The sequence below is a fragment of the Populus alba genome, chromosome 18 (genome assembly GCF_005239225.2).
Source record: "Populus alba chromosome 18, ASM523922v2, whole genome shotgun sequence".
Classification (NCBI taxonomy): domain Eukaryota; kingdom Viridiplantae; phylum Streptophyta; class Magnoliopsida; order Malpighiales; family Salicaceae; genus Populus; species Populus alba.
The window spans coordinates 8,508,663-8,523,460 of NC_133301.1; the positions used below are offsets into that span (position 1 = coordinate 8,508,663).

At 32.5% G+C, this 14,798-nt stretch overlaps 1 protein-coding gene across 1 annotated transcript; it reads right to left on the bottom strand.

Moving 5' to 3' along the window:
- Positions 1 to 240: 240 nt before the first annotated feature.
- LOC118054121 (phenylalanine--tRNA ligase beta subunit, cytoplasmic) lies at positions 241 to 9,375 on the bottom strand. Its single transcript, XM_035065566.2, has 20 exons — positions 9,223 to 9,375; positions 9,067 to 9,122; positions 8,858 to 8,964; positions 8,639 to 8,768; positions 8,439 to 8,554; positions 8,280 to 8,346; positions 7,859 to 7,900; positions 7,369 to 7,410; positions 7,051 to 7,127; positions 6,230 to 6,356; positions 5,968 to 6,135; positions 4,273 to 4,401; positions 4,063 to 4,164; positions 3,784 to 3,918; positions 3,008 to 3,082; positions 2,450 to 2,557; positions 1,564 to 1,659; positions 1,399 to 1,482; positions 690 to 778; positions 241 to 514 (listed from the first exon to the last, which is right to left on the bottom strand). The coding sequence occupies exons 1-19, from the start codon at positions 9,278 to 9,280 to the stop codon at positions 710 to 712; spliced, it is 1,788 nt and encodes a 595-aa protein (XP_034921457.1). The 5' UTR covers positions 9,281 to 9,375; the 3' UTR covers positions 241 to 514; positions 690 to 709.
- Positions 9,376 to 14,798: the final 5,423 nt, after the last annotated feature.

The following is a 14,798-nucleotide window of genomic DNA, read 5'->3' on the forward strand; positions in this document are numbered from 1 at the left end:
GACTCTATTTTAGACAGTATAAATGTGATCACAATTTTTAGATAGCTAGCAGAAATGACTTTCTTGCTATTTTAGTTAAGATTCAGCTAAAAAATAGCTAGCCGTTACCTTTGTGTAAAAAAAATGCGGAGTCGAAGGTGACTGACCAAACAGCTAGCCTGCAAATCTCCCTCACGTAAGAGCAGTGTTTAAAATGAAAGAAAAGTAAGTATTAGTCAAATTTTGAGAAAAATCAGAATATGAAACGAAATGGCCACAGCATCTGCTTTCAAGTAAAGTCATAAGCAATACATCATCAAGTATTTTACATCAAAATCAAAGAGTTTTAATTGCATAAAAGTCAGTGCTAATAATTTCATTAGCTGTCTAAGAAAATGAATTGTCAAATAAAACACAAAGTACTTGCAGGTGTTGGCTAGTAATTCCTCTCCGGCTTCTAGGCTGCAAAATCACCATCTCAGGCACAACATGTCTTGCGCAGTGGATGTGCCAAACTACCATTTGGCCACCGTATCTGCATGCGTGAGGAGTAATAAAATTAAACAGCAACCACTACATCAATTCCAAACAGGCCCTAAGCCCAGCTCATCGATATCAGACACCCACACACATATAGGTAACATTGCTCAAAAAAACTATAAGCTCTCAAGAAAAATATCCTTGAAATAAGGAAAATAACAATTACTTACATTTGTAATGACTGTAGACCTTACAAGAAATGCTCAATGTCGATTTCCAAGAAGGAACATGGATCAGTAATAACGAAGTTGTTCAAGACCTGAGTGATCATAGCAAATCAGAAGGATGTTTAAACCATACAAAAGGAGTTGCAGAAAAAAGAGATCTAGCAGAAAATTGAATCGTTGTAACTTGAATGGAAGACATCTCTATAGTGTATTAAACAAGGCCCATCTGTTTTTCGTAAACCAACTCCGAAATTCATTTTTCATTTATTGCATTGATGTCAGCATAAAATAAAGCTTAAATTCATTAAAAAAAAAAAACAAGAATACTGTGTTAAAACAATACCTTTTCATCACCACCAAAAATCATAATAAATAGCTGCTTGCAGCCACCAAAAATACTACCAATCATATAAAATATTATCCACAAATGTATGACAACAAAACATTACACATCACTGTTTTCACTAAAAATCACTTCTGGAACACTGCAACTGCATATAACAAGTTGTTACAGTACACAACAAAGTAATCAATAAAAAATGCAAGACTAGAATAATCACTTTCATTGATAAAGGCATCCTCAATAAAATTTACAACACATTCCAGATTTTAGCAAATTGATAGAGACACACAACAGTACTAGTTACTGACTATTATGATGAAAATCACAGTGCATATAAAAAGTTCTTCTAAGCATGAGATCGCTAGATACCTGGGGGTGCACAATACCAAAATTGCCAAAATGCTTCCCTTTGTAAATGATGCTAGCTTGTCTACCCGGAAGAAATTCAGGTTCCTTCAGTAAATACCAAAAAAGGGTAGGTATCATAACCAAGAATACCAGTGACCTGAAGCAATAGCTACACAAAATACTTACATTTGACCGCTGTATGTAGTAACCTGTATTGTCACCAATCGGGACGAAAGGGGTTCCCATGACTTCCATGATTCTGTCCACCAAAGAGTGAATAAGCTGCAAACAAGGTTTAAAATGCCATCCATTAACTTCATAGTCTTTACAAATTCTACAAGAGTGACAAAATTCAGAGACAAATTGCTGAATGTGGAGCAGTATAGGGGTAAAGTCTTCGAATGATTTTTCTTGGAGTTTAGGGTTGTAGAATTTTAGGTTTATCAAGGGGTAGAGCTCAAAGAAATACTAGCTGCACACTTGTAGTGTTAAGAAAGCACTCCATTGATCAAAGCCTCACGCTGTCCAAACAATTAAAGAAATTGGCTGCAATTTTATTCAAAAAATTGTGAATGCTGGAATTAGAAAATAATACACATATTTACAGGCTTGCAATATTGCTGATGCAAATGGAGTTTTGGCTCTTAAAAGGAACACTTCAATTTAGAATTGAAAAAAACATGAACAAAAAACTTAAAATTTGCTAAGCATGAGATACTCTATGCTTCCTAATTCTAGCTAGAAAAACACTCGCCTCCCAGCTATTACTGAAATTACATTTTGGCCCCTTTACATATTCACAAAATCACACTTAAATCCTTGGGCTAGAAAATGGCTGCACAAAAGCACAAGAATTTGAATAGTGTTTGGTAAAAGCAAAGACATGCCTTCAAATTAGAAAATCAAATTGCCATATCTTTGATGGGGGACAAGATATCAAAATAAGAAACGAATAAACAAGAAATAAAATCAATGAACTGATGGGGGATCAAATAATTAATGTTCAAAACTTGTAATGAAAACTATTCCATACAGTATAGGAAATGAAGCTCAGCAACTTAAGAAATCGCACCTCAAATCCTGAGTTTGTGCCACAATACAAAGCTGCGAGATGGCGACGGTTTGTTGCACCAACATCTTTACTCTCATCCAATAGGGCTATGTCACCCACTTCAAAAATCTATTGACCAATTTCAAACATGAGAAGTGATCCACACACAGTGAAAAGCAGGAACTTATAATTACAGCAAGAAAATTATTATTGATTCTCATTGTTATAGCGGCTAACAACAGCATAATGAGGAAGATGTGCAAATGTGCACATTAAAAGGAACAGAATAAACTCCTGATGTGCAATGGAACTAGACTCAAAACACATTAACCAACCAATCTTGGACGTGCATAAAAACATTGTGCCCTAGATAGTTATTGTGTTAGGTGAAGAGACTTCCTCCTACCACCGAGGATAAATAATATTGCTATTAAATTTCAGGAGCCTTATCATACTTGATAGATATTTGAGCACACTCCAGAGGTTAGTAGATTTGTCTATCCATTCAAGTTGTCAAACTAGTATAAGAAATATACAATTATCTAATAATAATGGTTATCAGGAACCAGAAAGAAGTACCTTGATTGGCTTAGGATGGTCTTTGTTATGTCCGATAATTTTCAAAGCACCAGGCATGAGGCTGGTTCGGACAACCTACAGGAATATAAAGGAAACTAAAGTTTTAATGCATGGCGAAAAATTATGGATAGATATGCCAAAAGAGGTAGCAAGCAAAAGCAGCAAAGATTATGTAGACTATGTAATGTCATAGGAACCAACATAGCAATTCAGACAGTTAATTTCTGCCCATTTTGTCAGGCTTGGTTAGAACTCTCTCCATTCCAACGCCAGAACACTTTAAGACAATCACATTATTACCTAACCACAAATACTGCAAAAGCGACTGGTTTCTGATTCACGATACATAACTGATCATGTGAAGTGCCAGTGATGTCTAACAGTCATAAGGGTGTATCTTTAAGATATATGCAAGTCTTGCAATAATTGAAACAAATAGGTACATCTGCCAATTGAAAGAATGATTTTTGAAGAGGATATCAACCACACTCCACAATCACATGAGACTACAAAAATATAGGGTTTTAATATGCAGGCCCTATATGGTAAAACCACAGTCCAAACTCCAATACACAATTTACCTACACAATAATTTGATTGTTGGTTCAAAAATCTTAGGAGCAAAACAAGAAAAAGTAGAGGCACAAGTAAGGTAAAAAGGTTAAAACAAGGATGAAGGAAAGCCAGTTCAAAGAGATTGGAACAGCCAAACACCAACTAGACCATGCAAACATTGTGGGCTTTTGGAACATCACCAAAGACGATTCAGCACAAACCTCAAAATCTGAGGAACGGGGATTTCCAATAATCACTGCACTTGATTGATCATCTTCTCGATTTAATGAGGCAAAATTCTCTCGATAAGAGCATAAAATCCATGTTAAGACCTCTGTAAACCCATTCATTGCAATCTAGAAATTACAGACAAAACAAATAAATAAAAATAAAATAGCCAGGATAATCAAAGTAGAATAATAAAAACCACAAGAAGAAAATGCTAGCAAAGCACAAAAATTAGAGAGAGAGGGAATAAGAGAGAGGTCCCCTTTTGGTACCTCTGCTCTGATAAGATCCTCGAGCTGATTCAGGGGCAGTGGCTTCATGGATGGCAGTCTTCTCTTCGGAATGTCATTATACCCATATGCAATTGCAACATCCTTGAGAAAAATAAATAAATAAAAGGATGCCTTGTCATTCGCAAAAAGAAAGAATGCAAACTGGTTATATTCTAAAGACAGTATAATAGTAACCATTGCTGTAATTACCTCCATAACATCACAAGGGTGAAGAACATCACTTCTTGTTGGAGGTATTAATACATTGATATTGCATTTGTTGTCATCAAATACGGAATGTTCAGCACGCAATTGCATCCGATTTAATAAACTGGTGACCTAAATGATAAGAAAAAAATTACAATAGAACAAATATTACAATCACAAATTTTCTTGCATGGACAATGGAACAGTGTCAGCAATAAAATGCCATAATCCATAAACAAATAGCTAACAGAAAATCCAGAAAGTATGCCAGAGGGTTAATATACCCATCAGGTGCAGAAACTCCAAGCACAGAAGACGCATGTATTGTACAATATCCTCTGATGAGAGATGGTTTATTCAAGACAGAAGTAATTTAGATATGGTCATTGAAAAAAATAAAAAACAAGAAGATTTACTCTTTACTTTTCTTAAAAATTTACAAGGTACATGACAATGGAGAAGTAATGAGTACAAGGATAATGACCTATAGAAGTGCAATCCTAAAGAATGAATCAACATGAAATCTATGGCTGTGAACACAGCTTAACAATTCTTAAATCTCAACTGCTTCAAACAACTTGTGTAATTTTTTAAAACTAATCAGAAACTCAATTATTTTCACCGCCTAAACATCTGTTTTCTTTCCTCAACACTGATAGCACATAAATTACACTTCAAATAGCAGCATTTGTTGATCTCTGTTTTGCATGGCTAAAACATCGTAGATGACTTCACCTGAAAGCCACTGACTCAAACGAACTAGACATAATCCTAGACTGAATGGTGCCCCAACTTGATACTCCTGATATAAACTGTATGTAAAGTTATGGCGAACCAAGAGAAGAACAAACTAACACAACCCAAGAAAACTAATTCTCTGAAAACTGAAGTTATTTGAATAATCCCTCATCTTGAATGTCTAACCAGGGTGCTATTTACTGGCATCGAAGCAGCTAGAAAATAGGAAAAATCAAATCGTGATAGAGAATAGGAAAACCAAACCCAATAGGAATAAAAGACTAACCAATAGTCTCTACAAAAATATATAACAAAAAGGAAACTAATTAAATTCTAAATTTCTTCCTAAAATGAGAAGTTTATGATTCTGTGGCTGGTGGTTCTTCATTATAGATAGATTCAAAATTAACATTTGCTTGAAATGAGCATTGCCTATATTAATCCTCACTTAATAAAAGTATCACAAAAAATTAAACATGCTACCATCAAATATAAGCTTACATGCAAGGAACCAACCTGCATTTTCTTGAAAGCTATCCAAAGTTAAAGTATAATTTGCTCATTGAAATAAGACAGACTGTAAAATACAGTACACTAAATCATGTCTTAGATCAGTAAAACTTGTTTTTTTTTCACAGCAAAGCCAAGTGCAAGTATACTTCCAAGTCTTAATTTTTCTTAATGTTCTGTGCACTTCAAAGCTTTGTACATTTGAACAGTCGACAAAGGTATTTTGCTTCAGAAAAACGAGTAAACTTGACATCATCAATTATCATTTCAGATTTAAGCCTAAAATGATCAGAAGCCAAATTGGTTTACTTCTGCTACATCATTCAATCAGTGACAATTATGACATAAAATGGGCTGGCACTTCATTTTTAAATGAAGCAGATGCACGCACACTTGCATGTTTTAACACAAACCTGGTAACAAATGTAAGAATGACAGGAATTACAATACCTTTTCAGCTGCCAAAGAGACTCCAATTGAGCCAGTGATATATGAAAGAGGAACTTCCATGTTATAGACAGATAAATCAGGGTAGACGTATGACTTTCCATCAGAATATATCACTTTCACGGGTTCCACCTCAAATTTTCTTTGACAATATGCTGAAAAAGTTGTTACCTAAGAAAACAAGGAAAATTCATGAACATAAATCTAATAGATATCAACCACAACCTAACCATTAAAACGAAACCTGAACTTCACAGTTTCTTACCATTGTGTTCAAAACAATACTGGCCTTTGTCAGATCAGTGGCTGTGCATTCAATGAAAACATTCTTAGTCTTCAGAGTGATAGCTGAATGTGCACCATTAATAATTGGTGGTAGAGATAAAACAGTTCTGCGGAAAGAAACATGCTATACTCAATTCATGAATGATCAGAAATTCTTAAAGCACAAATGAGAGATGCATAGGCTATAAAAGAGCATTGCATTCATACTTCATGATCAAATGAAATATTTCAATAAATACACTAAGATATCCCAAAAAAATGGCATTAAATAGGAGTGTTGTCTCCATAACAGCTTATATCAGCTTTGCCCTGCCTCCCTCTGAAAAATAGACAAGGCTAGGCTGCTCATTTTAGAAAAACAGATGCAAAATGACATAACTTAATTTCATTGACCCCCCCACATATATACAAATAAAAAATTAAGGTTTCTGCCTCATCTGTCTTTGCTCAAATCCATGCCCTCTTTGACAACATATCCTTCACTAAAATAGGAGCATAAACTAAGATAGATAGGCCAATAATGCCCAAGGATGAAGCGGAAGCAAGAAATAGCAGAAGGAAAAATCTATATGGACCCTAATTCCTGAAATGGGGAGAAGGGAGGGTGATGTGCAGGGGAAATCTAACTTGTGCATTCACATCCTCCATAGGGTGAGGAATCTCTCTTACCAAGGGTCTATAAGGCAAACTGAACATTAAATCAAATTATATAAAAGATGTCATTCAATAAAGGAACACAAACAGAGTAATGAATTCAAAATTATAATGATTACAAGATTTCATTGAGAAACCTACTCACACCTTTTAGAATCATATATGATGGGATACACTGGTGAATTCTCAATTATGTGTAAGAACTTCTTCAGCTTCATATCAGACTGCCAAGTGATGAGTATTAGAACCCATAGCAAGACAAAAGGAAAAGTTGCAATTTTTGTGCCTAGTATAAAAATTAATTTTCTAATTCCTGCAAATTACAATAAAATCATGCACAAAGGATAGGCTCAGAACCATCAAGGCCACAATTGTTCAAATATAAACTAACAATAGAGTCAGTATCAAAACTTGACAAAATCACTGATGGACAGCAAAATGAAGACAGCATAATATCAAATTCACCTTGTAAAACTCCATCAGCTCATCAGCTCTGAAGTTTTTCTCCTAAATTATGAGAATCAAAGACAAAGAAATCACCATTAGGTTAGTCATAAACATTTTGCATTGAAAATGTAAACCACAAAGCAGATAGTAGGCAAAACAGCAGTAAAGAATTGGACACCAAAAGAAACACAAGGAAACTCCCGATGGAATGTGAATAGGGTTTAAGAAGACATCCTATATAGATTTCTAACTCCAACAGTATGCACTCTCACTCCAGATATTCACTGCATGTGAAAGCACACTCAAATATTTAAAAAGAGCATATAAGGAACAAGACATACCTAACACGTTACTAGTAAATGGTGCCAAGAACAATCATAAAAAGACCTATAAGACTCAGCAAAGGGGGAGAAAAAGACACGCTGATAGTTCAAATCACCTTTGCTGTGCAGATGGGAATATGTTCAAAACATGAGAATAATAAAATAAATTTCACAGCATAACTTACCTGTTTCAGTGGTACAAAATTTATGTTTTCAGGATGCAAAGCCTGGAAAATAAGCAGACAAAACATTATTGTACATTCCTTCAATTTCTTGTAAGACAAGCTTGATTTTCAAAAAGCAAATGAAAGCCAGAAAACCTATCAAAGAGACTCATGCAAAATCTACATAGGTGTGCTTTGCAACAAACAATTGTATCCATAAATAAAAAAGGAAAAATACTCAAGAAGTTTCAACACCAAAATCCAAAGGTCAATGCAAAAGCATTGAAGCAATCACATCTTACAAGAAGCATCTACTGTGCATACTATAATTATAGAAAAGACTTGCATGGTCCTTTTCTTCCAGACTTGCAGGTTAACATTACATCATTGACAATACAAGATGTATGTGAAGAAGAGATGATTTCAAAGATGTTGATTCTACCTCATAAGTGAAAGGGCCTTGTAATGTATCCAAGTCGTGAGTCCCAATTGCAACTAGGGTTCTTCGCCTAAAACATATGAATAGGATGGATGCAAGCATTAAGAGAGGGAGAGAGATAGGAATAATAAAAGAAGATTCAGATAAGAATAATAACATTACCTACAAATGTTTTGATGAAGCTTATCTTGGAGATCAATGAAGCTATTGTAACTTGCTTCATCAAATGTAATATCTCTCAGAACAGCACAAACCACAAAGGGACGAATCAAGGATGTCTGCAGCAGCAGAGGCAGTGCCAGTCTCCGTGAAATTGATGTTTGTGGCAATTAGGAATAAAGATTAAAAGAAAACATATATACCTCTGGTTGGACATGCATCTTAAGCATTGAGTCTTGTGTAATGTTGGCAAGTGTATATGTGGGCGTCTGCTCCTGCTCGTTAAAAATGCGGAGGGCTTGAGCGATCCCCTCAAGGCATAGCAAATCATATCTGAGAATAAATAAAACAGAAAACCCAACCGATATAAAATAAATTCTCAAATCAAAATTAAAATGGGTGGTAAGCTTAAGCTAGGCAACCTGTTAGCAGGAACTTCAATTTTGTAAATGATTTCTTCATCATCACCTACTTCTTCATCCTCTTCATCCAAGTGCCTCTCTTTTCTAATAATTGCTTTCTCAGTAGTCTGATATCACCATCATATAGTTCAAAAACAAAACACAAATTGATTGATTTTTGGAATGTGAATACCATCAATCAAAAGAAATGGGAGTGAGGGAGGGCTCACCACATCGTCGAGCTCGATACCGAACTTGAAGCACAAATCCTCAAACTCTTCTTGTGCTATAGTACAATACAATCAACGAAACAATTAAATCATTGATTCTTTTTTCTTTATTTTATTAATAACAAAAGAGAGATGGATAGAAAGCAATGAGCTTACTGTAAGATTTCCCTAGGGCTGCGAACAAACGATCTCTCCCCACGCTAACTGTCGGCATGCTGCTGCTGCTGCTCCTGCTGCCCTTCCAATGGCTCTTTGGTTCCAAAACTTCGTAAACCCCACTCCCCTAAACCGGTAGGGTTTTTTCTTTCTAGATAACGTGATTCAACTTAATATTTAAAATATTTTTTAAATTATTTTAAATCTAAAAAATATTTTTTAGAAGTTTTTTTTTATAATTCTAAATGATATTAAAAATAAAATAAAAATTTAAAAATAATTATTTTAAAGTTTTTTAATTAAAAAATACTTTGTTATAAAAACAAAAATATTTAAATTTTTTTTATTTTTTATTTTAAATTAATATTTTTTTAGTATTTTTAAATTATTTTGATGCATTGATATTAAAAATAATTTTTAAAAAATTAAAAAAAATATTATTTTAATATATTTTCAAGTAAAAAAAAACCATAACCACACTTACAAATATATTTATCATATTATTATATATACAATTTCTTTTACTATTTTTTTATGTTTAACTTCATTGTTCACTTTTTATCTTTTGTTTTTTCAAAAGAAAAAACCTAAACATGCGATTTGCCAATATATAATACCTGGCATTTGTAGCTTAAACATTTTTTTGTTTACTATCTCAAGATTAAAGAAATGAATATAATGAAAACAAAAGTAAAATTCCTTTTATACCTTAATATAAAAATTTATTTTAAAATTATTTTAAAAATAAATTTATTTTGTATTTTTATATTTATCCCTTTAATCAAATATGTTTTTATTTTTTTTATTTTATTTTATTTTATTATCAACAATAAACTATACTAACATGTGCATTAACAAATCTTTTTTAAACTATCTAATGACAAATACTTTTTTTACAAGTGTAATTAAATATATATATATATATATATAAAAAAAAAACATGTAGGCATTCCCCAAAAATTATAAAGGCTTGTTGTTAGTTCTAATTGTCCCTTGGCAATTGAAAATACAAAGCAAAAGTTAAAGGAAGATTAAAAAAGGTATGAGAACATGCAACCAAAACAATACTAGGGGGTAGCATTCGATTAATATCTAAAAAGCCTAGAATTGATCAACCGGTTATTCAAACAGAAATATAGAAAACCAAGAATGTTTAGAAACTAGTTGATCAGTTTTTGAAAAACCCATAACTAGTTAACCGATTTTACAGTAACATCAATGCAGAACTCGAAGGAAAGCCAGTGTAAAAGGACCCTATGACATTGTAAGACGCCATATAGACTTGATAGTAATTGGAATCTAATACCTTGGTTTGAGCTCTATCAAATGAGACCAAACAAGCTCGAAGATCTTCTCACTAATAACTTGGTGAGGGAATCAAATTTGATGGAAGACTCGGTTATTCCTCTCAAACCAAATGAAGTAAACCATAGCTAAGAGAACTAATCGATAAGTAGATGCATTAAATCCTTTTTTCTTTTTGAAGTGTGAGGATGCCCACTGGAGTAAAGGTCATCATGTCATTGCAGGACAGCTTGTAAAAGTCTTGTTCACAAGAGTACCCCAAACCAAAGTAGAGAAAGGGTACTGAAAGAACACATGGTCATAAGTCTTAACATACAACCTATAAAAAGTACACATATCAAGAAGGTGGTAATATGTTAGGCACGGAGTCTATTCATAATGTGAAGACAACCGAGACTAGTAAGCCATAAATAAATGTCTTAAGATGTGACCTGGAAACCAAATGAGATGATGGATAGAGTATTTGGGTCTCGAGTCTCGAAGAAATTCCCAAGCTAAGTTGTTAGTAAACTTCCATGATAAGTGACCTTTTCAGACATAGAAGTCTAGTAAGGCAGTCCCAAGATAAAAATGCATTAAGTTCCAAATAGGTTGCAGCTCCTAACTACCCAAGAGGAAAGCCCAAATATCCTTCTTAATTATGTCCGAAACCTTTGCATAGTAAGGCAACCTCGTGGAAGATAGCACTCTAAAAAGAGGTTATAGAAACATTGGCCATCCAATAACCAATAATCAAGTCAAAGAGAAGTAGTTGTCTTATCACCTATGTAAGGGACAAATAGCCCTTTACACTAGTATTTACTAAGAAGAATCTTCCTTTAAGACTAGGAAGGAGCTGAAGGAAATCTAATATACCAGAAAGATCTCCATCTAAACAAAGGCATTAAGCACTCAAACTGCCCAAATATAAGATCTATTTGATAGGAGTTAATAGACATGTTTAAGAATATTTGCTCTATTCCATGTCTTGACCCTTTTCATCCCTATACCCTTTTTTCCTTTAGAGGGTAAGAAATAGAATCCCAAGCTCTCTTAGCCACAAAATAGGAAATGGATGTACCTTTCCAAATGAATGCAATTAGAAGACTCTTAGTCCTCCAGACAATAGAGCATGACAAGATAAAAATTGTCACCTAATATACCTAAAAAGAGAATATAACAAATTTAATCAGCTGGAGATAATAAGTATAAGTAAGGGATGCTTATTGTTCTAGGATTAAAGAAATAATAACACCTAAGGGGGGTGAATTAGATATTTCATTAATAATAATAAATATTAAAATTAACTAAATTAAATACAATTAATCAATAATATAATGAAAATGCTTAAAGTAAAGAGTATGGAGATAGAAATTGCAAACTCAATTTTAAATGTGGTTCGACAAGCCTACATCCACACCTCAACCACCAAATCGATGTTGAGTATTATATTCTTTACTAATCAAAGCCAAAGATTATGATGCCCTTGATAAATCTCTATCAAGCCTTTTGTCATCACTTTAAAAAATATCATCTTCAAGATTTTTCACCTTGGTAATATACCTCAACGATGACCGGGAGTTTTTCACTTAAACTCTTAAAGGATTATAATTGTTTAAAATGTAGCAACACTCTCTCAAATAGTAGATAATACAATTGAAACTTATATCTTTATAGCTCAATTAATAGCACTAAGAATGTATGAAGGTGTTTTAGCATAGTGAGTATTATAATTTATACTCTTACACAAGAATATGAAGGTTTTAATGCACAAATATGAGTATGATTCATAATTGATGATTTAAAGTTGTTTTTACTCTTAAAATAGCTTGTATATGATATATATTCAAATTCAATATTTAATTTTCCAATTAAACAAGCTATATATATGTTTTTAGCAAAAACTAGTCGTTACTGTTCCTCTGACAAATGAAACAGTTGACTAGTTCAAATTGGTCAAGTCAATCGGTCAACCGATTCCTATAGATTCTCAGGTGTTCATCTCTAATGAACATGCGATCGACCGGTTCAACTTAAAATCTAGTTTTAGCAGTTTTGAGCCAGGTGAATCTTTAATCGAGTAAATGCATATCAATCCTATAATGTATGCAATGTGAAGTGTATGTCATTTTAATTTGTGCTATCAAGTAAGATATAAAGATTCACATAATTTTCACTAAAATGAATCCTTAAGAACTAAGTCTTAACTTGCTTTGCATCTTGGACTTGTTAATTGGTTTCTTCATTTAATTCTTCATGCTTGTTGATGTGATTTTCATATAAAACTTGTTTAAATTTATTCTCAACCAAGCATATCATTAGTCCATTTTCATTTAATTATTATTATCAAAATATATAAATATTAATATATGACCGAAAGGTCAATAATCTCCCTTTTTTTTATGATGATAAATAATTAATAAGTATACATATATAAAAAAAGAATGCCCCCTAATTTTGCAATATAATGCCATTTGAAGACTTTAACAATTATGAACAATCTATACATACATATTTACCCCCTTATGATATACATAATATAAATTGTTTTATATTTATTCTCTATTTTCTCCAATTTTATCCCCATTTATCATCAACGAAAAGTAATAGGAAAACATAAAAGCATAAAAAAAAAGATGAATATAAAAACATGTCATAATGTTTAAATGTAATATACATTACAATTAGGGAAAGAAAATACAAAAAGATAAAATCATGAAAATGAAAAAATGTTTTTGGTATAATCTCCTAAGGTGGTGGATATGGAGAAAGTAAATTTGTTGTCATGGTCTTAATATCTTGTAAGTTATCGGCCATGTGCTCTTGATTTGCTATGATATGCGTTTGAGAGTCTTAAAGATAGCTCTATTCCATCTTAATATAGGTTATGTGATCTTTCATCCTAGATATTTATGAACTAATACTATCATTTTTAGAAAAGGAAGTTGCAGGTGGCATTTCAAACATGTCAACAAACTCATCATCATCGCAAACATGTGGTTTTTCTTCCTCATCATGTTCTTCCTCAACACGAGCTCCCACTTTGTCTGTAGTGACCTAAACACCTTCCTTATTTAATACAATTTTCATCTCAGTAAGAGTTTTATGATATATCTCTAAATTCTTAGAATATGGTGTCCTATTCATACTAGTTAGCACAATATTAAAATGTTAAAAAATGGTGGATAAACATTGACACAGGGTAATGACTTTTGTTTTTTATCTCGTGTCATAATCATATTCTTTATCATTATGTATGGCAAATTTATAGGTCTTCTTCTAATTATTCAATCAATTAAGCACATATCCATATAAAGTAACCTTATGGGTAAATAAGAAATTGATCTAAAAATACATTTGGTAAAATGAAACCCAAAACCATCTAAAAAACTCTATCTCACGTTAGAAAGAACAAAACTTTCCTAGTATTTGTAACATAGGTAGTTGAAAAGTCAAAATTAAGCCTAAATAGACCCAAACTTTTTTAGGGGAAAGATTCTAGGCAAGATGGGCTTTGTGATTAAACCCACATATACATGTGCTAGCCTAACCTAACTTATGATTGGGCTTCGGATCGAGTTTAAGCTTGAGTTTGGATTTATTGTAAAATAATATCTTGATCCATAAAAAGATATTTTTTCCAAATGATATTTGGACTTGGGCCTAGTCCTTGAAGAAGTATTTCTTCTAAACTATTGTTTATTAGTCTAACTTATTAATATTAATAGTCTATTCGATAAGATTTTGTTGCAAATCTAAATTGTTTTTCAGCTTAAAAATACAGATTTATAGTAATTGTGTTTAGATTTGATTCTTTATTTATGGTGGTTAATAAAAGGTTAATTATATGAGAATTAATTCTGATTATTACTATAATTATTTATTTAGCTTTCTAGCTTCACAAATCCACTATATAAAAAAAAGGTGAATGAAGAGTTTTAAACAATGTTTTTTAGATTTTTTGCAGTCTTCCTCACCTCAATCTTAGTGTTTTCTTCTCTTTTTATGCTTCAGTTTCCTTCTAAATCTAAAGCTTAGGTTCACTTTGTTAAGAGATAATTGAGTTATTTCACTTTGGTTTAAAGATATATTTTTAGAAGTATATATAAACTAAGATTGTGTTGTTGAAATCTTAAGAAACATATTGCAAATATCCTAATTGTACAAGTCATGAGCAATAAAGTTTTAAAGGCAAAAGATTCATTATTGACGACAACAAAAATTTCATTACTTCAAAGTACTACAACAAATAAATATCCCTTTTCATTTTAATTTAAACATAGTTATTTTTA

Bases quoted from the DNA above. Each gene is read 5' to 3' on its own strand.
- LOC118054121 (XM_035065566.2), bottom strand. From the start codon at position 9,280: ATGCCGACAGTTAGCGTGGGGAGAGATCGTTTGTTCGCAGCCCTAGGG. The intron at 3,919-4,062 runs GTACCAAAAGGG...TGTAATTTCTAG, and splicing joins AGGATCTTATCAGAGCAGAG to ATTGCAATGAATGGGTTTAC. The intron at 1,660-2,449 runs GTGCGATTTCTT...CCTTGTTTGCAG, and splicing joins GCACAAACTCAGGATTTGAG to CTTATTCACTCTTTGGTGGA.